General features: G+C 45.2%; 2 protein-coding genes across 13 annotated transcripts in view; one reads left to right on the forward strand and one right to left on the reverse strand.

The window, feature by feature from the left end:
• The window catches only part of METTL21C (methyltransferase 21C, AARS1 lysine), a 239,337-nt gene that overhangs the window by 154,573 nt on the left and 56,940 nt on the right, over positions 1–27,824 (reverse strand). The window lies entirely within an intron of this gene.
• The window catches only part of TPP2 (tripeptidyl peptidase 2), a 58,245-nt gene continuing 40,736 nt past the window's right edge, over positions 10,316–27,824 (forward strand). For 2 of the 4 annotated variants that reach the window (XM_052650172.1, XM_052650174.1), the window contains exons 1-5: positions 10,316–10,526; positions 17,754–17,882; positions 23,559–23,654; positions 25,220–25,324; positions 26,321–26,377. In XM_052650172.1, the coding sequence (XP_052506132.1) occupies positions 10,362–10,526; positions 17,754–17,882; positions 23,559–23,654; positions 25,220–25,324; positions 26,321–26,377 (552 nt within the window). In that variant the 5' untranslated portion in view covers positions 10,316–10,361. The remainder of the gene's footprint in view (positions 10,527–17,753; positions 17,883–23,558; positions 23,655–25,219; positions 25,325–26,320; positions 26,378–27,824) is intronic. The other 2 variants (XM_052650175.1, XM_052650176.1) reach the window with 1 other exon arrangement.

A 27,824-nucleotide genomic window follows, 5' to 3' on the forward strand; every position in this document is an offset into this window, starting at 1 on the left:
TCCCAGCTGAGACCAAACAGATGCCTTCCCGTTTGAGGGGGTGCCACAGGGAACTGTCTGAGCAGTCGTCATGCACGTATGCTCAACAGGATTCAGCGTAAACAATGCGAAACTGCACTCTGGTAGGAAATTGACGATATTAGATTGTTTCCTTGGATAGATTCATACTTAGAAATACAGGGATGGCTTGTTGTCTCAAAATTTTCATCTCTCTAGCCAGAATGGTGTGTTTCCCAGGTAGAGCAGTGGTAAAGAACCCTCCTGCCAAGGCAGGAGATGCAAGAGACCTGGGTTTGATCCCTGGGTCGGGAAGATACCTTGGAGATCTGGACTACTGGAAATGGCAATCCATTCTAGTATACTTGCCTGGCATATTCCAATGACAGAGGAGCCCGGCAGGCTGCAGTCCATGGGGTCTCAAAAGAGTCGGACACGACGGAGCACACACATGTACGTGTAGCAGAATGGTGCAAAGATGACATCCAGGATGCCAGTCCTAGAAACCATGAATCCTAAACATTTATGAGGTACCTATTGTGCGCGAGACACATTGCTCAGAAAACCTAAGAGGCTATTGTATTAGACTTCTTGCAAGTGACCTAGCTTTTAACGCACGCAGTGCCCGGCTCTGCCTCGCAGCCAGAAGGAGTCTGGCATACCACCTGCCCCTGCCAGTTTGGGTGCCTTCCTCAATTCCCCACTAAGAAGGTTGTACATCCTGGGGAATCCACTGAAATGTCAAATCTGGGGGACGGGGAGGGTGGTCCCTCAGGAATGAAGAGCTGCAGAAGATGGAAGTGACACGGGAACCGTGGATGACAGTCCACAAAGGAACACGCGCCAAAGTCCTACAGGAATGTCATAGCAGTCGTCCTTCTGTGGTTCAAGGATGATCCGTCCAGCTGTTCCTGACACTGAGTGTCTCCCCTCTGCTCCAAATTTAAAAAAATAAATAAATAAATAAAAAAGTTCCATTGCATCTTTCTAAAAGAGAAAGGGTCAATTAGAAGTTAAGGAGCATTCCAAGTTTACAAGGTTGGTTCTGCTTCCCTGGTGGCTCAGATGGTAAAGAATCCGCCTGCAATGCAGGAGACCTGGGTTTGATTCCTGGGTCGGGAAAATCCCCTGGGGAAGGGAATGGAAACCCACTCCCGGATTCTTGTCTGAAAAATCCCATGGAGAGAGGAGCCTGGCTGGCCACAGTCCATGGGGTCGTAAAGAGTCAGACAGGGCTGGGCGACTAACGCTTTCCATTTCTTTTGTTTAAATACTTGACATAACTTCTTAGTTTTTTATGTTTCTAGCATCCCCTATGCTTTTTGTCCTGTAGCACCTATCAGACCAGCATCTTTAGGGTGGTGCTCTGCTGAGACTGATTTACCAGAGTTCACTCACTGCAACAGAATCACAAGTTACCCAGCAAGGTGGGACAGCAGCCTGTCAAGGCAAATTCTAACCAGACAGTGGCACTGTTGCAAAGGCAAAGCCGAGGGAATAAACCTAAAGGAACTGGTTTTGATAAGCAACATTTTCCAGAGTTTACACACACAGACACAGAAACAGAATTAAAGCTTGTATATGACATTTTTATCCCTGTTAAGGATAACTCTAATTGTAGAACTAAACGCATATTTTACCCCGTGTCCACTGCAGCACGCTTTCCTGTAGCTTTGCAGTTTACTTTCTTCTCTCGTCAGTTCTCAGTTGTGAATATCACAATCATTTAATCACTAAGAAACAACTGAAATGGTTAAAAATTGGGAATGTTTTTAAAAATTTGGTATATTCATGGAACTATATACAGATCATGTATACAAATCTTTTAAACTCTGAAAATGAGAATAATGCAATGCTAGATGAAAAGTTTGTATATGAAATTCTAATCCATAGTAAAAGTCTAATTTTGGCTATTGGTCTCTATTTCAGAGCCAGTGGAATGACAATGCTTTTAATTGTAATCAAAGGTGCAATGAGGTATCACCTCACACCTGTCAGGCTATTATAAAAAAATTTTAAAAAGAGAAGTGTCGGCAAGGAGATGGCAAAATTGGAACCCTTGGACACTCTTGATGGGAATGTTAAACGATGCAGCTGCTATGAGAAACAGTTCGAAGGTCACTCAAAAAATTAAAAATAGAACTACCAGATGCTCCGGGAATCCCACTTCTGGGTATATATTCAAAGACTTGAAATCAGGATCTTGACGAGACATCTACAGTCCCATGATCTTTGCAGCCTTATTCATAATAGCCCGGATATGGAAACAACCAAATGTTCATCAACAGGCGAATGGATAAAGAAAAGTGAGCGAATATGTTGTCATGCTTCTAATCGCTCAGTCATGTCTGACATTTTGTAATTCTTTGAGACTGGAGGTGTATTTGGTTAAAGCGAATTAATTTTTAAAATTCTAAGTTCTAGAAGTAGTAAAAAAAAAAAAAACAACAAACTTATCTGTCCATGTTACGTTTCACCAACAATGGAGCAAACTGTCTGATCTATTTATCTCAAGAAAACAGGTGTTTAAGGTCTCTTTACTACATGCCTCAGTTGATTTTTTTTCTATTTAGTTATTTCTTTCGGGCTGAGCTGGGTCTTCATCGCTGCGCGTGGGCTTTCTCTAGTTGCTGCTTCGTTGCGATGTGCAGGCTTCTCTTTGCCATGACTTTTCTTGCTTTTCTTTGATTCAGTGAGCATGGGCTCCAGGGACGCAGGTCTCAGTAGCTCCATGGCACGTGGGATCTTCCCGGGCCAGGAATGGAACCAGTGCCCCTTGCATTGCAAGGGAGACTCTTAATCTTCCCTGCACCACCAGGGAAGCCCAGCCTCAGTTGATTTTTACAGACTGTTTCTTACAAACTAAATAATCCTTTTTTTGAAAAATTGATTTGCCTGCTCTCTGGAAGTCTTATCTTTAGGTGGCGGGATGCCAAATGATATGATCAGCCACACACACTGAGTCACTACGGCATCTGAGCCAGCTGTAATAATAGTGATTATTTGATTATTTATGGTCTCTGCGGAAGGTACTTTTTCTCATTTAACCCTGATAAAACCTTCAGATTTGTAGTTGAGGATACTGAGGCCTTCTTAAAGGTCATGAAGCTAATGAGTGGTAGAGCCAGACCCCAGAGGCAAGACCCCTTAGCTTCTAAGTGCTTTTATTCACAAATTCTTGGCCTCTCTCCATCAAGTCAGGAAACTTGGGCTCATCATTATGCTGTCTGTGTTTAGCTGCTCAGTCATGTCTGACTCTTTGTGAATCCATGGACTGCAGCCCGCCAGGCTCCTCTGTCCATGGGGATTGTCCAGGCAAGAATACTGGAGTGGGTTGCCATGCCCTCCTCCAGGGGATCTTCCCAACCCAGGGATTGAACTCAGGTCTCCTGCATTGCAGGCAGATTCTTTACCAGCTGAGCCACCAGGGAAGCCCTAGGACCATCATTAGGACTGGCCTTTAATTGGATACTGAACCTAACAAGTTTTCCTGGCACTCTGAGTTTGGGCAGATGGATGGGACTTCAGAAATCCCATGCAGGTGTGCAAATATCAAGAGCTGCAGTGGTTGGGCTGGTCCAGCCTGTGCCCATCCTGTTGAGAGAGACCTGCGGCTCTGAGATGCCTCCTGCAGTGACATCCCAGAGGGCAGGAACTGTCCTTGGGTAGTTCCTGCATTGCACAACTTAATTCATGTCTGTCCACGTAAGTGTGATTTACTGTCCTGGGATTCAATGGGAGCAATGTGTTTGCTAACTGATACACATAACAACGAGGGTGGAACAAAATAAATACCACATGCTCTGTTCTAGGCAAAGCGCTTTCAATTAAGTAAGATGAAATTCCAAAGACTATGAAATAAAACTGTTTAATATAAGGAGGGTGGCTCAGTGGTAGAGAATTCACCTGCCAATGCAAGAAATGAGGGTTTGATCCTTGGTCCGGGAAGATCCCCTGGAGAAGGAAGTAGCAACCCACTCCAGTATTCTCGCCTGGGAAATCTCATGGACAGAGGAGCCTGGCGGGCTACAGTCCAGGGGGTCACAGAGAGTTGGACAGGACTTAGCGACTAAACAACAACATGGGGGGGGGGGGGCGGGGATCACCATAATCAAACCAAAAGCAGCTCAGTGGGCTAGGGCTTTTCTGAGAACATGATAGCCCTGGATAATGGAGTGTTCTCAGCCCCGCAGCAGTGGGGCTCAAGAGCCAACTTTCAAGAACCTCACTCCAACCCTCCGCCACACACTCAAGCCCGTCTGCTTCTTTCATCTGCCTGAGCACAGGACGACCCTTAGTCTCTTCAGCTACAGCCAGATAGAACATGGGGACATCCTTGCTGCCCACATAGCGGGGACCGTGTGCCTTGTGTGAAGGGAAGCCTCAGCTCGCCCCATACTTCTTAAATGAGGACCCACCATCGCGATCTCCACAAATAATCAGTCCCAAGCCACTGCATGTATTTTGTGTGTCCGTTAAGTCTACCGGCTCCAAACGTCCTCTGGAAGCCAATGGATTCGCTATTCTGCCCGCTTTCTACTGCTTCTGCAGAAGGAAGGGGTGGTCTCTGGTCCCAGCAACAGCTGGTCAGAGGGGTAAAGGGCAACTCTGGTACCAGAAACAAGAGGAAAATGGAGGGAGACTTACACTGTGGCGTGTGCTTGTTTACCTGCACTAAATATCTGCAGTTAAACACATCTCATCTCTCCCAGTATTTATTTCCTTCCAAAGGCACCTCTCTCTCCTATGTGAAAAACTCACACTTGTCCTATTTATATAACACTGACTCTATTTCTCAGGAACTGACAACTCTAGCCTTAGTATGCTAACAGCACATGCCCTGGGGGACATGTTTAAACTTTCCTAGATTAACTGATAATAAAATGTACTGTTTTGAAATTGATTCAAAATCTCCCCTCCATGCCCCCCCACCGACCCGCTGTAACTACAAAGGAAGGGGGCTCCGTTAACTCTTTCCCATTCAAAGGAGTAAACTGAAGTCCGGAGAGGTTCACTGTCTTGTTAAAATGACAAACCCAATGAACTAGGACTAAAGGTCAAGTCTCCAGATTCCTAAAGCCAGCTCCCAGTTCAGTTCAGGCTCTCAGTCGTGTCCGACTCTTTGTGACCCCATGGACTGCCGCATGCCAGGCTTCCCTGTCCTTCACCATCTCCCAGAGTTTGCTCAAACTCACGTCCATTGAGTCGGTGATGCCATTCAACCATCTCAGCCTCTGTTGTCTCCTTCTCCTCCTGACTTCAGTCTTTCCCAGCATCAGGGTCTATACCAATGAGTCAGCTCTTCGCATCAGGTGGCCAGAGTATTGGAGTTTCAGCTTCAGCAGCTCACATTCACCTCCCAGTACCAATTTCTGCGTGGGGGAGACATGAACGGCCCTCTGACATGCCCCCCACCCCCCCGCAACAGGCACATGATCTTCACCTTTTCAATTTTTCTAGGATTTTTCTCCCCACTTCCCTTTGCCCTAAAAGGCAAGACTGTCCTAAATGTTTGGCTCCAGGCTCTGGGTTTATATCTACTCCAGAAATTCTTCACCCTACTGCTAGCCCTTGGAGGCATACAAGCAGGTATTTTTCATATGTCATCCAGTTTTCCCTCAATATTCCCAGCAGGAGTCTTGATCCAAATTATCTAGTTTATTATTTCTCTTATTGAAGTTTCTCAGAGCTGGACCTGTGTTACATTGTTTAATTGAGTTCAGAGGTAGAAAGAATAGAAATAGAAATAGAGAGGATGGCAAGTATCACTTAAAGTATTTAGAATCATATAAGTTTTAAGACTAAACGGATAGATATTATTTATATCTTGGCATAGTGAATGTTTGGTATGATGAGCAAATCTTTTGAACTGAGGGATCTTTGGAACGGCCTTTCTATGGTTATAGAATTTCCCACGTTATCAGTCCTTCCTGCCCATGCAAGAAGTCAGAACTGAATCTGCCAGCCTCCTTTACAGCTAAGCGCAGACCTGGGCCTTAAACTTTGAGGAACACATTGGTCCATCCGGCTGTGCCCTGGAGATTGTCCAGGCAGTGGACCTGTACGCGAGGCAAGGACGGCCTTTGCCTCCGGGGGGCGGCAGTGCTTAAGTCTGAAGCACCAGAGAATCTCCGTTTCTCTGGTGTGAGCTGTTGTAATCCGCATCCTCCGAAAAGCAGATGTCAAGCCTGGCTTCGAGGAGCAAAGATGCTATAGGGGAAATACCTGGGCGAGGAAAAACGGTTAAGAGTCCACCAAAGGTTTGGGAGAGCCGTGAGGGCGCGATGCGAGCCCGACCCCCGGGTAAAGACGAGAAAAGCCAGCGCTGGGTGCCCGGCAGCCTAGCGAAGGCTTGGCAAAGCCGCCGGGGGGAGTCCTCCAGCCCCAGTCGCCTGTCAAGGAAGTTGCTCATCTCACAGGACCCGAGCGTCCCTCTAGTCCCTTCTCCCCGGGATCATCGCCCGGGGGCGGGGGCCGCCCACGGGAGGAGGGGCCTCGCTGGCAAACGGCGCTGAATTGCCAAGCCCGGCATCTGGACACGTGGGATGGTTTCCCAATCTCGGCGCGGCCTGGGATGCTTGATCAAAGGATATTCTGTAAATAATACGGTGCCACAATAGTTACAAAGCAGGTGAGTCAGGGGAAGAGATTGCTGTTGCCCGCGCCTCTGCCTTGGCACGCTGGCCCCCCGCCCCGCAGGTGATGCGGAAGGGAGGTGGGCCTGGAGACACCTGGCACAGCGCTTCCGGCTCCGACAGTGCTGCGTGGGAAGGTGCGGGCGTCCCGCCTAGCACTTCACTCCGGATACCAGGCCTTGCCCTCCTGACCCTGCCGTGTTCCGTCCTCCCCTTCCTCCTCCTCCCCAATCCTAAGCCCTCGTTGTGTTTATCTGTATCTTCATTGTTTCCTTCGGAGAGCCAATGATGGATGAACCGTTGAGCTGTTTGTCCGGTAGCGCAAACGGACTGAGCATTGAAAGAGTTGCCTTAGCTGGGAATGTCATTAAATCCAGAGAGCAGCCGGGGTAAAAACAGAGTGAAGAATACTGGGGCTCCAAGACAAACCATAAATGACTTCGTCCTGAGCTCAAGTGATTTCAGAGGTTTTAAAAAGCAGTGGTCTTCAAACTGTGGTACAAAGTCCTGGATAACTTCAGTCTGATCAGTTTCCAAAGGCTTAAATGTCCTATCTCCTCTTTTCCAAACTGACCTGCTTGAAGACGTGCCTGTGATGGAAGGACATACCGCCTTCCCACCTGTTTCACAGCTGGGTCTCCTGCTTTAAAGATAAAAAGGCAACTTACTATGGCACATCTCCTGCAGGTGAAACAGCTTCTTGGACATCAAATCAACGGACGATTTGAAAAACCGTCAGCAAAATCTTTAATCACAGCCCCAAAGCATGCATCTCATGCATCTTTTTAAGACCTGCATTTTCAATGAGAATTTTCTTTTTGTTCTGTAATTTTTATCTTAATCAAATAGTAAAGCTTAGGATGTGTATTGTTTTGATCAACCTGCCAATAATTGAAAGATAATCTAAAAGAAAAATATTAACATTTTGATCCCAGGAAAAATTTTAAAATATTAACATACATATTTTTGTTGCAGATAATAAATGATCAATAGGACTTTCCATTATAAATATAAATTACATTAGGATAAAATTGTGTAGAACGATAAAATTTCAAGAAGAAAGCAATGTCAAATGTCTGATTGAATTTAAATGGAATATCTTCACGTATATAAACGCACAATGCTAAGTGTCAAACAACAAGTGTCAAAGAGTAACATTCAACTAGCTACATTTAAATAATGACATAGAAGTTTAAAGAAAGTCAATATTTATAAAATGTCAGATATTACATTCCTCATTCCTTGAGAGTATGATGACAAATTCTAAGTTGTATTAAAACTATGTAAGAAGGTACATAATCTTTCTAAAATATTTTTATGGGATATGTAAGCAGAATAAATTTTTTAAACACTGTTACAGGAGTCTAATAAAAAGCCTGCCACTTTGGTTTCGTAGTGAACAGTTCATTCCCCATCCATTCATTGGGTGACACTCCAGCAGAGCTTGACTGGTGTGGTAATCAGAGACAGACAGAATAGAGATCCAGCTTTTTCATCAATTCATTTTGTAACCTGTGGCAGTCAGTAAACCTGTCTATCTTTGCTCTTCATCTGTAAAATGAAACGACTGGACAACAGTTGAACAGTTGAACCTGGAAGCTATTCCATCCACTCTGTCACCATATGTTTTTCTTGAATGTCTTCTGAGTTTGTCCTTCTCTTTTCTTTCTCAATCACTGTAAGTCCTTTTTGAGGTAACATAAACACAGTTGGGAGTAGGAAGGAAAACTGTTAACTATCCTGTTTCCTCTTCACTAAAGAGAACGTGCTTCTCTAAGACTTATGGAGTAGAATGAACGGGCAAGTAACCAATTCAAAGAAACTGCACAGCCTTTACAGTAATTTTTGAGACTTCACGGAGAATCCCCTAATCCTGTGAAGTGGAGACTGGTGCACATAGGATTTCCCTTGACACCATGCATTCATAACCTGGAGTCCATGATAGAATCTGAGGGGTTCAAAAACTTGAGCAGAAAAAGATAAATACAGCTTAACTTCCACTAAACTTTTAGTTAAGTATTTCCTTCAATTATAGATGTAGGTAATAACCAGAGTGGTATTAGCATTACTGTTTGTTCCTGTGTCACCCATAAAAATCAGCTTCTTGTCATAGTACACGTCTCAAAATATCATTTATGCTCTTTACTATTGTGCAGTTACGGGCACTTATTAGATTTGGCACTAGCTCCTGTTTACGCAAAGAAGCATATGTGCTTTGTACACACATGTACAAAACTATTTCTGTATAACAAAGTTGGTTTTCATATTTTGATAGCTATTTCAACATAATTTCTTCTGTAATTCTCTATATTTTATGAGTTTAAAATTGTTCTGAGAAGCTGACCTTAAGGCTGACCAGACTGCCAAAAGCATCCATCCTTGGCACATCCTCACAAAGACTGAGATTACCCTGGCATGAATACAGACAGAAAAATCATTAACGGGCCACCGGGGCAGCATGGAGCAATTGATAGCAGCCACTCTTAATCTGGAAAACTGCCAATTATGGCTCTATCAGGGTTTCCCTGGTGGCTCAGATGGTAAAGAAATCGCCTTCAATGCAGGAGACCCAGATTTGATGCCTGGGTCGGGGAAGATCCCCCCTGGAGAAGGGAATGGCAACCAACTCCAGTATTCTTGCCTGGAGAATTCCATGCACAGAGGAGCCCGGCAGGCTAGATCCAGTCCAAGGTTCGCAAAGAGTGGACAAGATTGAGTGACTTTCACTTTCAGCTGAGTGACGAACCCTGAGGATCAACCAGGAACACCAACTTAAAGAGAGAGTCGGGGCCGGCGGGGCGTTGGGGGGTAAGAAAAAAGAAAAAAAAATGTTTTTCAGGAATCCCGGAAGCCCAGGGTAAGACAGAAGAATAGGAGGGGCCCACTTCGGGATGCTACTTTGTTACTGGCTACCGAGGGCGATGCAATGGCCAGCAACCCGCTTCCTGTTGACTGCAGACTGCAGCCCTGGCCCGTGCCCACCACCACCATCACCATCTTTCAAAGGGACACACCTTCGAGACAGGGGCACACCAGCCCGACACCACTGAATCAAAGAGCTCCCAACCAGAAAAATCACTCCCACTCTCCCAAATCAAAAAATTGATCTCCTGGCTTTTCGCCAATATCCGACACACCTAAGGGGTTTAAGCGAGCTCGCGTGGGCTCCCTTTGCTCGGGGTCCACCCGGGGGGTTCCGCCGCAGCTGACCGCAAAGTTTCATTCATCCACACCTGCATGTTCAGAAACCATCGACTGTCAGAAGAGGGCTTCCCGCTTCTCCAGAGGGCAAGCCCCTACTTAGCCCCCACTTCCTTCTCTGTCCCCGCGGTTGGGCGGGGATACGCGGACGCTCCGCTTAGAAGCCGACCCGCCCCCTAAAAAAAAAAATCCCCGCCCCGTGCGTCTCTCTGGTTTAAGGCCCCCCCCCGAGGGCTCCAGCCCCCCGAACCCCTCCGGCCACGCCTCAGGCTCCGCCCCCTTCTCTGCGGCCCCGGGTACCTCTCGGGCTAGGCTTCCGGAGAGCGGCGCCGTCGGCTCTGATGTAGCGGCGCGGGATTGGCCGGCCCTCCCTGGCGGCTCGGCTATTGGCCAGAGGCTGGCCCCGCCCATCCCGTCCGCACCTCCCCTCCTAACCCAGGCCCGCGGCCGCCCGGGTTGTCCTCGCGCCGCCGCTTGTCCGCGCGCAGCCCGGCCGTTTGCCTCCCCGCCACCCTGCAGCCTGCGTCCATGGCCACCGCAGCGACCGAGGAGCCCTTCCCTTTCCACGGCCTCCTCCCGAAGAAGGAGACCGGGGCCGCGGCCTTCCTGTGCCGCTACCCGGAGTATGACGGGCGAGGGGTGCTCATCGCCGTCCTGGACACGGGGGTCGACCCCGGGGCCCCGGGCATGCAGGTGCGGCTGCCGCCGAGGGCCCCAGCGCGGGGATCGGGGGCGGCGTGGGGACGCGGGCCTCGGAGCCCCGCTGTGCGACCGAGGGCGAGCTGGGCGCCGGGAGGAAGCCTTGGGCTGGGAGGCGCGGGGCCCGGGGCGCCCGGGCCGGGCCCCGATGCCGGCCCAGACAAAGCAGCGGGGCCCGGCGCTGTCGTTCGGGGCGCCGATCGCCGACCCCCACCCCCGGGAATCCCCTTTCAGCCTGGGCGCCGCCAGGCCCCGGGGCCGGCGGGCTCCCTCCTGCCCAGCCCAGCGCCCTCCTCCGCCGCCGCGGCTGCCTCGTGGACCCAAGCGGCCAGTGCCCGTTATTTACCATTTTATTATCCTGGGGAGGGTGGTGTGGTGCTGGTGGGGAGGCTACAGAGAAGGGGCAAATCAGAACTTTACGTGTTTGGTTTTTTTTTTTTCCTGTTTTTTCTTACTGTCGTTCGGGTGATTTGATTTGGGGTGGAATGTTTTTTTTTTAATCTCCAAACAACGAAAGCCGCGGGTTTCAAGAAGATAGTCAACTTCCGGAATTGTTTCCTCCGGTAGTTTTCTGTGTGCTATTTTTAAACCCTCTTCTGCAGTGTACTAGTTTAGGGTCAGCTGAAACGCAGGGCTTATTAGGCTTTTACGTAGAGAAGAAGCCGATTGAGTTTGTTGTTTTTTTGTTGTTTTTTTTTTTTTTGCGAACTCTTCCAGGGTGCATTTAATTATGCTTGCTTTTTTTTTTTTTAATTTTTCAACCTCAAAATGTAAGACCACGTACTTTGTGATTTTTTAAAAGACGATTTTGTTTGACCTTTGGAATCGCTGAATCAAGGTACCCTTGTGAAAAAGGTAATTTTTTAAAAACGTTGTATCTCCGTTGAAAGCCTTCTGATTAAAGTTTTCAAAGTTTGGCTTTTGTAAATTTAGCCTTAGACTTGCAGGGAAACCAAGTAGTCAGCAGAACCTCAGCGTTGCTCAAGGTCCCATCTCTTGGACGTCTAACGGGGCTGATTGCTGATCTCTTTCCGTGTCAACCCTTCACCTGTATGGCTTAAAACCCTGAAGTTGAGGGATTCTCTCATGCCGCTGCCCTCTCAAATCCTTGATTGTGTTCTCTTATAAGCGAGATAGCATTTGGGAAGTTAGGATGTAATTCAAGGGGAAGAGGAAACAGGTCGGCTCTGTAGAGAATCCCCCTGCGGGGTATCTTGCTTCCTCCCCTTAATTCTTGAGCAGCGGTCTGGAGTGCCAGTCACCTGCTTCTGGCCCTGCCGGGCAGCTCTGGAGCCTCGGAGGAGAAGCAGGTGACGCCTTCCTCCTGCGCTGGAGTGGTCCAGTTGTGTTAATAACTCCGGAGACTCAGAGCAGTGACAGCCATCACCTCCTGGAGACTTTATTCCCGGGTAGTAATGGTTTCCATTCCTGGGTGGTGTGTGTGTTTCCTTTTTATAGGGATAAGTGGGAGGAGAACAGCTGGAGGACAGGGTTCACTGGCTCTTTTGTCAGGATAATAAGGGGATCGGAAGAGTTTGGAGGAGTACTGTCTGGGGAAAAGACGCTTTTGTAGAATCTCCCAGACCTGCTCATCCCGTCATTCCGTTCCTCCCTCTAATAAAGTATAGGCAGTGACTCTCATCCCACCACACTGCTCTGAAAATTGAGACAGTTAGTTACCTGTGACTGTTTAAAGAGCTCAAGAAGAGCGTTCAAGAGACTCATGTTTTTAAGCAAGGCTTAAATAACCTTGAGGGAGTTTATGCTGGATCTTAAACCACCAGCTCTCTGAAGGATAAATGTACATTAGGTGTGTGTATCCTCAGTTGCTTCAGTTGTGTCCAGCTCTTTATGACCCCATGGAGCCCGCCAGGCTGCTCTGTCCATGGGAGTCTCCAGCCAAGAATATTGGAGTGCGTTGCCATGCCCTTCTCCAGGAGATCTTCTCGACCCAGGGATAGAACCCTCATCTCTTACCTGTCCTGTTGTGGCAGGCAGGTTCTTTACCACTAGCACCACCTGGGAAGCCCTTAGGTGTGTGCGTGTAACAATAAATGTTTGCATGACAGTGTATTTGAAGGGAAATGCAAACTTAACACTTACCTTCTAACAGCTTTGAGAGATTAGCCTAAATATGGCCATCCAAAAAGAATTCAGTAAGGTGACTTGCAAACATGAGTGAATTTTTAAGGTTTTTTTTTTACCCTCCTTACCTGTAACAAAGGTGTTTTATAGATCTGTGTATGCATCATTAAGGTAAGAAGATAGATAGAAATAAAGTGGAAGGAGCCAGTGAAATAGGAAGAGGCACTTGAACTGGACATTGGAAAAGCCAGTGAAGTCTGAGCAGAGAACTGGAGGCACAAGGAGAACTTTGAGGAATACGGTGGTGAGTCCCGTTCTCTGGAGATGGCCTCGGGCTCAGTTCTCTTTTGTGACAGCGTGTAGGCTTGTTAAATGCAGAGGGTGGCAGGATGAGAGGAGTAATAATTAAATAAGTGGTTAAGTCTTTTCCGTAGCAGATAGATATTCAGGCATCTAAGGTTTTGCATTAAAAGATGCTGGAGTCTTGCAGACTGTAACTGGTAACAGAGATTGATCAGGGGCCCAGCCAGAGTTCATGAAGGAGAGACGGAGCTTGGACAGGACCTGGAATTCAGGGGCCTCCCAGCCACCGCTGGTCGTCATCCACATTGCCAGAGTACCCTTCCTTAAAAAATAAGAAAAAATCCTGCTATCACACCCTTGCTTAATATCAAACCAACTATTTGGGCCTCCCAGTTGTCTTTACATGAAAACCCCCAGTCCTGAACTTTGCACCTGCCATCGCCACCTGATTCCAGCTCCTTGCGTAACCTTGGTTTGCATCTCAGCACTTCTGTCCCCCGCCCCTGAATCCTGGCTTCCACCAACAACACTCTGCCCCTTTCCCAGATCTTCCAGGTCTTTCCCCAGCACATGCCGCTACACATGGGGTTTAATCTGTCTGCAGGCCTTCTACAGGCAGGCACCTGTAAAGGCCTATTTAATCCCGTAACCCCTGGCTGGGCCCTCACCTATTACCTTTGGGGATATCTTCTGATTTACTTCCGCCATCTCCCACTGCATGCATTGTGTATTTTTGTGTATATACCAACCGCTGTGTCAGGATCTGGGACTTCAAAGAGGGAGAGGGCCCGGTCCCTGCTGACAGTTCCTTTTCCCTCTTTGCTCTTATAGCGGTTTATTCATATTCTCTTGTAGCATTTAGCATTTCATTTTAGTCTCTTGCTTTTCATACCTTTTTCCTGGTTAAGTTAAAATTCCTCGAAAGCACCTATCCAGATTCATTTTCTGTGAAATGTGCTTGTGTTGAATGGGAAAAAAAAAAATGTATATGTGTGATAATATCTGTAATTTCCTCATGGGAAAGAAATATATAATTTGGGGACGGAGGTTACAAGTAGTCCTGTAAATGTCTTTCTAATTTCATATTCACTAAAAGATAATAGAGGGGGCTTCCCTGGTGACTCAGTGGTGAAGAATCCACCTGCCAATGCAGGAGACATGAGTTAGATCCCTGGGTCCTCCCCTGGGGGAGAAAATGGCAACTTACTTCAATCTTATTGCCTGGAGAATTCCATGGACAGAAGCAGCCGGCGGGCTACCGTGGGATCACGGTCAGACACAACTTAGCGACTAAACAACAACAAGATAGAGTACAGTGAAGAAATTATCATTGATGTGTATTTAGTTACTGATAGTAGGTGCTGCCAGTTTTAAGGATGCTTTTCAGTTTGCCTTTCCTGATTTCCTCTGAGCTGGGTTGTGTGTTCTTATGTCCCTTCCTGGACACTGTCCTTCACCTTTATTATTCATTGTCCTATGTCACTGTACTCTTGTCTCATTTGTCTTTCCAGCTGGATTGTAAGCTTTCCGAAAGCAAAGCCTGTCTGACTCACTTTATCACTGTGTTCTTAGAATAAGAGTCATTTCATAGTGTGTGTTTGCAACATACCGTGCTTTGCTCAAAAGGAGTGTTCTCAGGATCGTCCCTGAAATTTCAAGTGAGCGCTTGCTCCTTCACTGCAGTTGGTGCAGAAAAATTGGCGAACTTCCCACTCTGATTCTGATTTTCTGTAAACCCTCGCCAACTTTGCCACAGTGAGTGTTTCACTGGAGATAAAAAGTAGCTGAGGTTCTTGATGTTGGGGAGGAACCTTTGGGCAAGTTCTGTTCTGTTCCGCCCCGCATCGCCCAGGAAGCATCCCTTGGTCTCCCACTCCATTCCCAGGGCTTATCACCATTGCTGTCACAGTAGCTGTGTCTTCGGTCCCCTGTGACCGTCCAGGCCTCACAGTAGAGGGACAGCGGTCTCAGCTTAGCAGGGCAGTTTCCTCTCCTCCTGCCAGAGCTCCTTGCAGAATTCTCAGCCGGTGTGCCTTTCTAAAACCTTCCTACCCTAAAATTCCCTCTTGCGTCTTTTCTCTAGTGGAGTAGGTCCCTTCACCTAATGATGAAGGGAGAAGTACACAGATAGAAAACCATATATATGAGAATTTTTCATGGGTAAGAGAGAGGTCCTAGTGAGTTAAGCTGATCGCAGTAGCAGATGCTGAATAAAGCACAAAATCCTGTTAGGCTGTCTTCCTTTGCTCACACACTGATGAATGAGGTCTCCAATAAGAAGGATCTGTGTCGGACTTATTAGTGATCTCTTAGGATTCTTGATCTCGAGGCACTGATGTTGTTTGCTTTATGGAATGAGAAAATGAAGGCAAATGGTTTGTATTCTTAGTGCTATGATGCAGCTTTCAAATCACACACTTACTTGGAAAACTTTTTAAAATGGATTGTTTGCATATGGTTTTAATACATGATCCTAGCTAGTTTCATGGGACAGTTTATAGGAGAGTTTGTACTTTTCCTAGTGATTTCTGTTTTTATCTTGTTAGATTCTCTTACATTTTTCTTCATTCCTATATTTTCATTTCATGTTTGAAGATACTTAGCCAGTCCCTTCAAAATCAGTGTCTGATTTAAGTCTTATAATCTTGTCAGGGTTGGATATGATTTCTGCGGTGACTTTTAATTGTGATTTGGAGCCTTCTGAGTGTATTAGAATACTTATTCCTAATATAGACAGTCCCCAATAAATAATCACCCAGTTTAAGAATTTTTATCACTGAAAAATAACAGCAGTGCGGCCCCCGACAGAACTCTCAGCCCCTGGTTGGTCAATGATTGAAGTGAGATCTGAGATCCACCAGCCACCCCCTAATTTTCTCTTGTAAAGACAAAAGCGTGTGTGTTTCCTCCACATAGCGAACTCCTCTCCCGTGCACCTTAACTGCAAGATTCTGAGGACCCTGCAGTGGTGGGTGTGTGTGTGGGAGGGGGTGGTGGCGGTGGCGGGAAAGACTCCTAGGATTGGACCCTGCACTTCAGCTCAAAGAGGGTGAATTCTCGGGTGCAAGGGGAATCTGAGGGCTGGGCTCTTGGCACCCTGTAGGCACTTTTTTTTTTTTTTTTACATTCCTGTTTCTTTTTTAATTAATTTGTTTTCAGTTGGAGGCTAATTGCTTTACAGTGTAGTGTTGGTGTCTGCCACGCACAAGCATGAGTCAGCCACGGGCACACATGGGTCCCCTCCCGCCCCTCGAGGTGGGCACACAGCACCGGCTTTGAGCTCCCAGCCTCATCCAGCAGATTCCCACCAGCTGTCCGTTCCTCTTTCTCTCGTGAGGGCAGGGGTCTTCTGTTTTCTGCCTTTTTCGGGTCTCTGGACCTGATTCCCGCTGCTCACTCAACACATGTCTCTTGAATGTGACAAATCCCCCTGGTGAAGTTAGCCCAGAGAGACCCCCAGAAGGGTTCCCCCCCATAAAGGCAGTGGGGTGTTCAGTGTTACCATGGGCTGCAGCAGTCGGAGGGCCCCCCCGCAGCTGAGGAAAATCCATCTTAACGCCGAGTAAGGAGTGTCAGGCTGTCCAACAAGCCAGGAGCCTCAAGTGCCTAACAGACGCTGCCGGGTTTGGAGTAATCTGGGGAATGAAACAGACACGGCCCTTGCCCCGGTGGAGCCTCCCTCCACTAGTGCTAATCGGGGAAGAGTCGCAGGCATGATTACGAAGTGAGTGGAGTTCTGCAAGGCCCCACGGTACCGTGAGTAGGAATGATCGGGTTTAGGGTGACGAGCGCTTAGACGAGGCCAGCAGGGAGGTCTCTATGAAGGGGCAGCGTTCTGTAGAAAACAGGGTCCCTGAGACAAGACCGGGACCCTTGTGAACAACCGAAGGGACAAAAAGTTCTCAGTAGGAGGGCCTGGTGCAGGAAGGTGGCGGCCGTGGCTGACGAGTGGAAAGGGGCCCAAGTGGTCAGGGTCGGGAGGGTGCTCCTGTTGATCCTGGAGGGCTTCCCGGGGGTGGCGCCCCGTTAGGAGGGCAGGAGGCGACGGTGGGGGAGAAGCTCAGGATGCTGGTGTGGACACCCAGAGAAGGTGGGTCTGAACCACACTTCAGAGGTAGAATGAAGGACCTCTGGGGATGCTGGCTGTGAGCACTAAACTAGAGAGGCCGAGAGGGCCTTCCTTCATTTCTGGTTTGAGCACCCGAGTGGGTGTTGGCTTCCTGGGCTGGCAAGGCCTGGGGAGGGGCCAAGTGTGAGTGGTGAGTCTGAACCTGACTTAAGAGGTTCGCGTGCTAGTGTGGCCTCCAGTAATGAAATGTTAGTAAGCGTTTTTCCCTTCAAGCTTTGTGCTCATCCAGCCCCAAACTCACCTTCTTCAGATCTCTCTTCAAATGTTAGCATTCTCAGCGAGACCTTTCTTGACCAGCCTCCTTAGCACTGAATTCCCCATACCACCTGTCTCCCTTCCCTGCTTGATTTTCTTGGTTATAGTGATTACCAACTGACATGTTATATATTTCTTGGTTTATTGAGTCCATATAACACAAAGTCTGAGGTCGAGAATTTTCTGTACTGTACCCCTAGTGGAGTGTGGCCTATGGTAAGTGCTCAGGAAGTATTTACCTGAATATATGGCTACATTTTCTTGAGAGTATTTGTCAAGCTTTTGGCTTAAAACAGTTCATGTCCCTTTTTTAAATGAATGCAGATTTTATAGACTATTTTCTATATGGGGATGTGTCCATGCACAAACACACATTTGAGGGTTGGCATTTCTTTCCAAGTAAAAACTGGATTCTGTAATTTATGTTTTAACGGTCTCTTAATCTTCAGGTTACAACTGATGGGAAACCGAAAATCATCGATATCATCGACACGACGGGAAGCGGCGACGTGAACACGGCCACGGTGGTGGAGCCAAAGGACGGTGAAATTGTTGGTCTTTCAGGAAGGGTGCTCAAGGTTGGAGCTTTTATCTTTTCACTGAATTTTTCCCTTTATTTTTTTGTGCTGTCCCCTCAGAGCATCTTATGTTTTCACCTTACATTCCGTGGTATGATGTTAGTTACCTGTTGCTGTATCACAGATCACCCCGAGACGTCATGCTTTCAAGCAACAAACGTTTACGGCTTCTGTGAGTCAGGGAAGCAACACAGTAAAGGCTTCAAGTTTCTTTGACTTAACTGTGCTCTGGTTAAATAACCTGTATTCTAATTCTGCTTCTTCCAAATAGCACATGAACTGCTGATGGTTGAGGTCTTAACTCTTCCGCCAGTATAGGATCAGCTACTGGTTAGGTGCTTTGAAGATGCTCGTCCTCTGCTTCTCTAAGGATGCTGTTGCTAAGCCGTCTTGAGTAACTGGTGGTCAGTTACTTATGGCCAGTAGTAGTTAGGGGAACAGATAAAAGCAAAAAAGTGAATAGAAGCATACGCCTTTCACGATTAAGTGTACAGGCAAGAAGAAAAGTGCACAAGGCACGTGTGTGCAGTTGCATGAGTAATTTCAGTGAACACCGCTTCGCCTGCTGTAGATAAGACAGAGCGCTGCCTCGGGGATTCACTGTGTTCTCCAGATCACAGCGTATTTTGGCTTTTGTGAAATCAGTTCTTTGCTTTCCTTGACGGTTTTACCACCTCTGTGCGGAGACATGGAATCTGTTGTGAGTTTTGCCTGTTTGTGGGCTTTGTATGAGTGGCCTCACTTCCATGTTGTTTCATGTCCGCTTTTCCTGGGTGTTTGTGCGATTCGTGAGATTGAGCCGTGATTTGCGTGGGGCAGCGATGTGTTCGGTTTCATTGCTGTCTCTGGGACATGGTTGTACCACGAGGTGTCCGTTCTGCTGGGAACAGTTGTTTCTGCTTTGGGACTGTCACAGTTCTTCAGAAAACGTCCTTGCAGACATACTCTGCGCACCCATGTGCAGGTAGCTCTAGGGTATGTGCCTGGGAGTGGAGTTGCTGAGTCAGAGAGAGGCACCTTTACTGGGTGAGACACCTTCACCCGTCTTTTCCAGCTGGTTGTACTAAAATACGTTTCCACTAGAATATGCAGGCCTTTTAGTAGTCACGCTGCTACCAGTTGATGTTTTCAGGCTTTTTAACTTCTGTGAAGAGATCAGAATTTAGCTGTATCACTTTGCAGTTTTAATTTGTGTTTCTCCGCCGACTGTTAAGATTGAGCCCCTTCTCGTGTGTCGCTTAGGCATCTGGATTTTCTCTTTTGAGAAGTGCCCCTCCGCGTGCCTTTGCTGGTTGCTTTGAATCCTGAGTCATCTGTCGTTTTGTTACTTGTGTGTGGGGTGACCTGTCCTTGGGTTACATGTGTTTTGGGTGTCTTTTCCCACTCTGTACTCATATTTTCACCTTCCAGGTGATGTCTCTTCATGCGGAGGACATCAAATCTGTTGTAGTTGGAAATCAGCCCTCTGCCTTTTTGGTTAGGGCTTTTGTGTTTTACGAAATCCTTCCTCCAGCTGACAATGAGTGAGAAGCACCAGCCCTTAACCTCACAGACCAAAGGGAAACGAACACCCCCACACCTGCCACCAGACCAGCCACAGATGAGAGTAGGGCCCTGGCCAGCACCTCGGTTGGAGCCAGGTGGAGGATCCAGCCCAGCGGTGCCAGCTTCTGATTGACAGAATGTGTAAGAGAGGAAATGTGTGTTCTTTTAAATCACAACATTTGCGGTAACTCATAACACAGCAGTAACTAATAGACTCAGCAGAAGATGTGCAAGCTGTAAAAAACACTCAGATAGATATTCTAGAACTGAAATATTTTTATGATAGCTGAAATGTTTTTTTCAGACAACATGACTGGAAGGATTCGGTCGCAGAAAGAATATGACAGAAGAGTGTGAGCGAACTTTAAAATCAAGCAATAGAAAATAACCATTCTGAATAATGAAGAGAAACACTGGGAAATAACGAACTTAGCTTAGGAACTTGTAGGTCAGTAACGAATGGTCAGATATTTGCATCATCAGACCCTAAGAAAGAGGGGAAAGGAGTGTGCTGCTGGAAAAAAAAAAATTGGGGGAGAAGTTCTCCCAAGTTTGGCAAAGATATAAACCTACTAATTCCAGAAGCTGAGTGCACCCCACATAGGATAAACTGAAAGGGATTTATGCCCAGAAACATCCAATCAGATTGCCAAAAATAGCCGGGAAAAAGTGACCCACTGTATAGATGGGAAGGATGCTTGATTGACTTCAGCCTTCTCATCAGAACCCTAGGGGCCCGAGAGGTATGGCATGACATTTTTCCAGTGCAGAAGGAATGGATCTGTCCATCTCAGATTCTGTATGCAGCGAAAATACGTTCAGGGGAAAAAGGTGAAATAAAGACATTCCCAGATAAAGTAAGAGTAAGAGTATTTATAGCCAGCAGATACACTTTTTTTAAATAGTGAAAACAAATAAACAAACAGACTTTTCAAAGGAAAACCTGGAGCAGCAGACATGAAGGACAAGCAAAAGGAACCGTAAAGGTCTTGAGTAAATATGATCACCTGCTTTGATTTTTTAAAAAATTGTATTTGATAGTAAAGGAAAAAAAAGAAACCCTTCCTGACCCCAAATCATGAGGATATTCTCCCATTTTCATTTTCTAAAAGCATCCATCAGTTTTCTTTCCTTGTTTGTTCTAGAATTCACCTGGAATTGATTTAACGCTTTCTTTAAAATAGGAGTCCCTGCATTCTTTTTTTCCATCTGAACACCCGCTTGTCCCACCACATATGTTAAAAGTAAGTCCACAGTTTGCCCGCCAATTTTCAGTGCCGGCTTTTACTTTGCAACCTTCAAAATGTGGTGACTTTTGGCTTCTAAAGCCTCATTGCCCATTCCGTGTCGTTAGGGTTTTTGGTTTTTTTCCTTTTCCTTATTCTAATTTTAGCAGCATCTGGAAGGAAGCACACTGCCTTTTAAAGTTCTACCTCATTTAACTTGAAGCCATTTTTCAAATCATCACTTTTTAGGCTAGTTCAGAGACTGTAAAAGCCTCAGCCACATTTAACATCGAATTTAGATGCAGTGAGAGCTGAAAGGGAGAGGGTCCTTGTGTCTAACCGGACCATGAGGCTGACAAGTCTCAAGTACAGTTTTGAGGCAAAAAAGTCAACATGATTTTCTTGCATGCACCGTCAACAACTCACGGTGACACTTGTCTCATTGAGAAAACCTTCAATTCGTTAAACAGCCTTGCTTTAAAAGAGTCAGAAAAATGAGGTGTAATTAGTAATTAAAGAAATTCTGTTTCTTGTTTGAGAATCAGTCTTACCACACTGTAGTTACTATGTCATTAAAACTCTTTTAAAGAGAGCAGTTTAAAATGGTAAAAAATAAATAAATAAAGCGCTTTGATTTTTAAGAGAGACCCAAAATAACTTCATTTGTATGGAATACTCAAATATGTAAAGTGACATATTCTCTAATGGCCTCAGAGTAAAGGTAGCTGAGCACAGAACTGATGCTTTTGGACTGTGTGTTGGAAAAGACTCTTGAGAGTCCCTTGGTCTGCAAGGAGATCTAACCAGTCCATCCTAAAGGACATCAACCGTGAATATTCACTGGAAGGACTGAAGCTGAAACTGAAGCTCCAATACTTTGGCCACCTGATGTGAAGAGCCGACTCATTTGAAAAGACCCTGATGCTGGGAAAGATTGAGGGCAGGAGGAAAGGGGATGACAGAAGATGAGATGGTTGGATGGCATCACTGACTCAACGGACATGCGTCTGAGCAAGCTCCAGGAGATGGTGATGGACAGGGAGGCCTGGCGTGCTGCAGTCGATGGGGTCGCAAAGAGTAGGCCTGAACTGAGCAACTGAACAACGAACAACAGAGCTAGCTTTAACGTGGCTAAGGTTGACTAGTAGAACTGTGATTGTGCGTAATTTTTATTTTCTTATAGATTTATTTTTAGTTACATTTTTGTAACTAGTCCACATGTGCTGTGAAGAAAATGCATGGTAGCAATTTGAGAAATATCTGGTTCATGGTCCCTGCGGAATTTAGTCTTGCTTTAATTAAACACAAATTATGTCTACTCGATTATTTTTATTGTATTACATACATAATTTAAGTGATTGTGATTGTCTCAACACCCGATTATTTTGCAGTTACTTTGATCGGTTATTTCATTTAATCCTTTGGCATTTCACAGCTTTTTGTCATCTCTGCACAAAGACGTCATCAGGAACATATGGGACCAAAGCCACCTGGGTGGTGGGACACCTATGATTAAATAGGCTAGTGATTGCTTACTCTTTCATTGTTGCAACACGTTATTATTGTGTGTCACGGGTGTTGTTAGAACAAGTTAAGAATCTCTATTATCTAACGAAGGCTGGTCAGTTTTGAATGAAAAGCGCTAGTTTGTATGCCAGCGTACTTAAAATTTCACAAACTCTAGACGTCATTGATTCAGAAATGATTACTGATATGCAGACTTTTTTTTAATTGAAGAATAATTGCTTTACAGTATGTGCAGGCTTTTGAAGGTCAGTAGATCTTGGAAGTTCTGTGCACAATTGTCTTCCTCTATTTAGTTGTGAGAAAATTTCCTCTACAGGCTTCCTGCCTGGGGAGTAATTTGATGAAGAGGGACTTGAGGATTCGAGTCGAGTAGAGATCCTGCACAAGTGAGAATTGTGAGCCAGTCCACAGCTTTTAGCGGTTGACAGTTCAGCTTCATAATCTGTGCACCTTTGAAAGCTGTTTTTAGTGAGCATGGGTCCTGAGATGATAGAATGTGAAGGGTCCCCATGGTCTTAATTGACATTTCAAGTTGGTTGATGTTCACACAAGTTCTTATTCATGGGAATTGTGAAGTAAAGATGATTTTCTTCCTCTTGCACATGAGGAAGTGGAAGCCCGTGGCTCCCACCTGGTGAGGGGCAGAGTCTGGGCCGTAGCCATGTTTGTCTGGCTTTAAATTCTGTATCCTTTACACCAGGTTTTTGTCTCTTGATAGAACTAGATTCCAGCTTTCTTTTTCCACCCTCCTGTTTGGGCCAGCAGTTTAATTTCTCTTTGCTTCTTTGCTTTCTCTATTTGTAAACTGGGCATGCTCTTTGTATTTTATGTAAATTAAAAGCTTGAAGTGTTATTTTTAAATACTTTGAGAGAGCAGGAAAGACTATTATAAGATGTTATATGTAATTATCATGATTTTATAGAGCTTTTTTCTTAAGAACACAAAGAGCTCTTTTTATAGGCTCTGGGCCCATCCCTGTAGTATCTTGGAGGAGAGTGAAGTTCTTTTTCTTAGCGAGACATCTGAGGGTGGAGAGGTTCTGTAAGTTGCTTCCCTCCCCTGGTTGATGGGCAGTTGGGTGATGGGGGAGTGAGCTGTCCTGAGTGCTTGGGAACTGAAGGTCCTAGCGGTTTAATGTGATGTTGATAGCCCTGCATAAACTGTAAAGCATTGTGTAAATGAAAGTACTCTAGTTAAGCTATCTCACTGTTGAGACAAAAGGAGACAGAGATATGTTAAATGGCAACTTAGAGTATTAAAGAGATGCTCTAAGGCGGCCTGCTCCAAGTAGAGCCCCAAGGATAGATTTTCCCCCAGGACTGTACCGTTGGAATTGGGAAGCATTTAATGAGTGAGAAATGTTCTTTTTTCCCATAGATTCCTGTGACCTGGACAAATCCCTCAGGCAGATATCACATTGGCATAAAAAATGGCTACGATTTCTATCCAAAGGCTCTCAAGGAAAGAATTCAGGTAACGGACCATCTAGTATCATGACTTCTTCAGATTCTATTCAGACTGAAGAAAGAGACTTCCTTAGCTCTCACTAACCTGATGATTACTAAGGGAATCTGGAGACTTTCAAATGATATCTGCTTCAAGAAAGATGCTATCCAGTGAAATGTTACCTATTCGTGTTTCCTAATCTGAGATACATGGAAAAGTTTAGGGAATCTGAATACCTTGAAATTTTATTCACATTTTGTGTATTTGTGTTTTTCTGGGAAAAGGGATATGCTTTCACTGGACAATCAATTTAAAGCCTAGACTGCCTTATTTATTCCTGTTCCTGTCATTGCCATGTAGTTCATCCCATTTTCCTAGTCTTTGCCTTGCTTTCTTGATCCCAGTTAGTGATGATTCAGTACCAGGGAAGGAAGTAACTCAGACCTAAAGCAGCTGAAGGACGGGAAACACAGTCTGTCTTTGGAGAGCTAAGAATTGTAAAACCAGTGAGATGGAGCCTGCTTTATAACAGCACAGTCGACCTTTCAGTAGTTACGGGAGAGTTTGAAATGTTCATTATCCATCCATTATAGTAGCCACGAGCCGCAAGTAGCTATTGAGAACTTGAAATGTGGTTAGTATGACTAAGGAAATGAAGTTTTAATTTTATGTAAGATTTTAAAGTAGTAAAACAAGATGTGATCCTTGCAAGTGGGCCTTCAGGGTGAGACCTATGGGCCATATAGTCTAAGGTTGTGATTTGCTTCTCCAAGGGTCAGTGAGCCAGTAAGAAGTTACTCAGTATTTTACATATAAATCTTTTACTTGTCAGATTCCAGTCATTCTGAAAAAAAATTTTTTTCAGAAAATAAATGCACATAAGTTAACTTCTATTAGATACTATTTTATTTTAATATTTCAGGCTGAAACGCACAGTCTTTTTATGCATTGTATTAAATTTAATCAGTCACATTCAGGTATGGATTCGGTGCAAGCAGACTCCCCTTTCTTAGTCCGGTGGAGTTGATTGTTTTAGTGGAGAGGCTTTCTTTAACTAGTTGACTTCCACTGGGAGGCACTGTAGTTCAAGACACTCGGGAGCGCTGGAAGACCAGTTTCAGCAGCAAAGAACCCATCAAGTCAACGAGGGTGGAGAAAAAGGAACAGGCCAGGGAGGTGGGAGACAGGAAGTCCACCAGAGTGCAGCTGCCGGCTTACCCCTGTCTTCTGCTTGCTCTTGGCTGAAGGCATTTCTTTTTCCTCAAATGATGGGATTTCAGGCTGTTACCTGACATGGTATTATCTATTCTTGGAGAAGGATTTAAATGGGCGCCTGTGTTGTATAAAAATAACATCTAGTTGTGCCTTGGTAAACTTGTGCTTTTAGAGTCTAGGCGTGGTGAATTAACTAATTAAGTTTTTTATAACTGATCCATTCATTGCTTTATCAACTTGATTATAAATGATTTTTTTTTTTAACCTCTGTATGAGCACTGTATAGCATTGCAGCTAATAACAACTGTTAAATTCCTGTCTCAGTGTACTTGCATGTTAGTCCACCTCATTGGAAGGGCATTTCTCTGTATTTGCAGAAAGAACGGAAGGAAAAAATCTGGGACCCTGTCCACAGAGTAGCTCTCGCGGAGGCCTGTCGGAAGCAGGAAGAGTTCGACGTTGCCAACAACTGCCCTTCTCAAGTTGGTGCTAATTGCTTTTATTTAAACATTACCATGTTCTTAGAGAATTAACAGTTCTTAGAGAATACACAGACTTTTTCCCCAAGTTTGTTTTCTCCCCCATGTTTTAACTTGTCTGATTTTACTTATTTATTTTCCTTTCCTCGTTTGTCCTGAAATCAATTTATATATCAGTTAAATGTTTAAAAGTTCTTAATGAACATAGAATGGCCGCACGGAAAAGTGCACACACCCTAGATGTGATGTCATGAATCGTCACAAAGGCAGCACCCCGAGTGCACGGCACCCCAGCGCCTCTCATGCCTCTGACTGCTCACCGCTGCCTCCACCCAGAAGCAGCCACCATCCTTGATGGCTGACACTGTCCAGTGACTTCACCCGTTCTGGATTTTGTAAACTGGAATCATGCGGTGTCTGTCCTCTTACGCGTCGCTGCTTTCATCCGACGTTTTCTGTGCGATCCCTCCAGCGCAGGGTGTTGCAGTAGTTCACTGTCGTTACTCTGTGAGGGCCGGACCACAGTGTATGTGTCCATTCTGCAGACTGATCCTTGCTTCATTTCCAGTTTGGGGCCAGGATGAAAAAATCCTGGTTTGGAAGTTCTCTTGCCGGTCTTCCGGTGGGTTATAAAGTGACCGTACCAATTCCATCGGAAGCGTACGAGAGTTCCCATTCTTCTACATTCTTGCTGTTGCATGTTTTGTGAATCAGTCTATGAGATGAAAAAATAGCATCTCGGTTTATTATGAAAGCAGTAAGTGCTATTGCAGAAACTGGAGCAGCAGAGGTATTTTAAGGGTTAGCAGGTGAAAGTCTCTGGAATGTCACCACCCAGGGATGCTAGCAGCAACTTGATGTTCATCCTTCTGAATTTTTCTGTTAATGCATGCCACTTTTTAAATGAATTTTTAAATCGAAGTATAGTTGATATATAGTGTTTTAGGTATACAGCAAAGTGATTCAGTTATACATACATATATATATATTCTTTTTCAGATTCTTTTCCATTATAGATTATTACAAGATATTGAATATAATTCCCTGTGCTATACAGTAGGTCTTTGTTTATCTATTTAATATGTAGTAGTGTGTATCTGTTACACCCACATTCCTAACCTATCCCTCCCCTCCCTCCCCCTCTGGTAACCATGGTTTGTTTTGTGTCTGTGGGTCTTTTCTGTCGCGTCAGTAAGCTCATTTGTGTTGTTCTTTTTCAGATTCCACACATAAATGATATCATGACATTTGTCTTTCTCCTTCCGATTTACTTCGTTTAGTGTGATAATCTCTGTATCCATCCGTGTTGCTGCAGATGACATTAGTTTGTTCTTTTTATGGCTGAGTCGTTCTCCATTGTGCGTGTGTATATATATTTATATATGTGCCACGCTTTGTTTATCCAGCCACCTGTTGATGGATGTGTAGGATGCTTCCTTGTTTGGCTGTTGTAAACAGTGCCACTGTGTACACTGGGGTGCATGTTATCTTTTCAAATTGGAGTTTTTATCATTTCCAAGTATATGCCCTGGAGTGGGATCGCTGGATCCTGTGGTAACTCTGTTTTAAGTTTTCTAAGGTAATCCCCATACTGGTTTTGAAACATAGTGGCTGTACCAGTTTACGTTTCCCACCAACAGTGTAGGTGGATTCCCTTTCTCCATGCCCTCTCCAGCATTTATTATTTGTAGACTTTTTGAGGATTCTGACCAACATGAGGTGATGGCTTCATTGTAGTTTTCATGTGCATTTCTCTAATAGTAAGTGACATTGAACATCTTTTCCCGTGCCTGTGGGCCACATGTGTGCCTTTTTTGGAGGAAACATCTATTTAGGCTTCTGGGCCATCCATTTCTTAATCAGAAATGGAATTGTATCAGTGATTCTGAGCCCTGGCTGTCTGGTAGGATCACGTGAGGAGCTTTAAAAACTCTGTGTTTGTGTCCTAGAGAGGAAATAAATCAGAACCTTACACAGGAGGCAGATATTTTAAAAACTTTTCAGGAGCTTTCATTAACATGCAGGTCGGGTCAAGGCCCACCAGCCTGTATAGATCTACACACACACACTTTCATTTACTTTATCTGTGTTCATTTTTAGCAGCTCTATAATTTTTGGTTAGATCACTTTTGGTTTTTCAGCCTCTGTTGGAGACATGAAATGTAGTATTTCAGGTGCTACATATACAGCACTAACTATAGAAGGGAGATCTGAATTTAATCAGCCATTTTATTTTGTATGCCACAAATGCTTATATAATTGTCTTTTTCCTTGAGGAGGAGTAAACATTGAATATATTGAATAAGGAAAAATGAAGCATAACTTAAGATTTGGGGAACATGTGAAACCTAAATTTTTATTCATTTGGACTAGTCAGGCGAATGTAGGGCCATCTCGTATAGTATGTACTTTTAAAAAGTGCTTAGATTGAAGCATACGAATTTTCCGTTTTTATAGCTCAGAATGGTTGAATAGCAGCTTATATGTACTTGGTCATAAATAC

Source organism: Budorcas taxicolor, chromosome 12 (genome assembly GCF_023091745.1).
Source record: "Budorcas taxicolor isolate Tak-1 chromosome 12, Takin1.1, whole genome shotgun sequence".
Lineage (NCBI taxonomy): Eukaryota > Metazoa > Chordata > Mammalia > Artiodactyla > Bovidae > Budorcas > Budorcas taxicolor.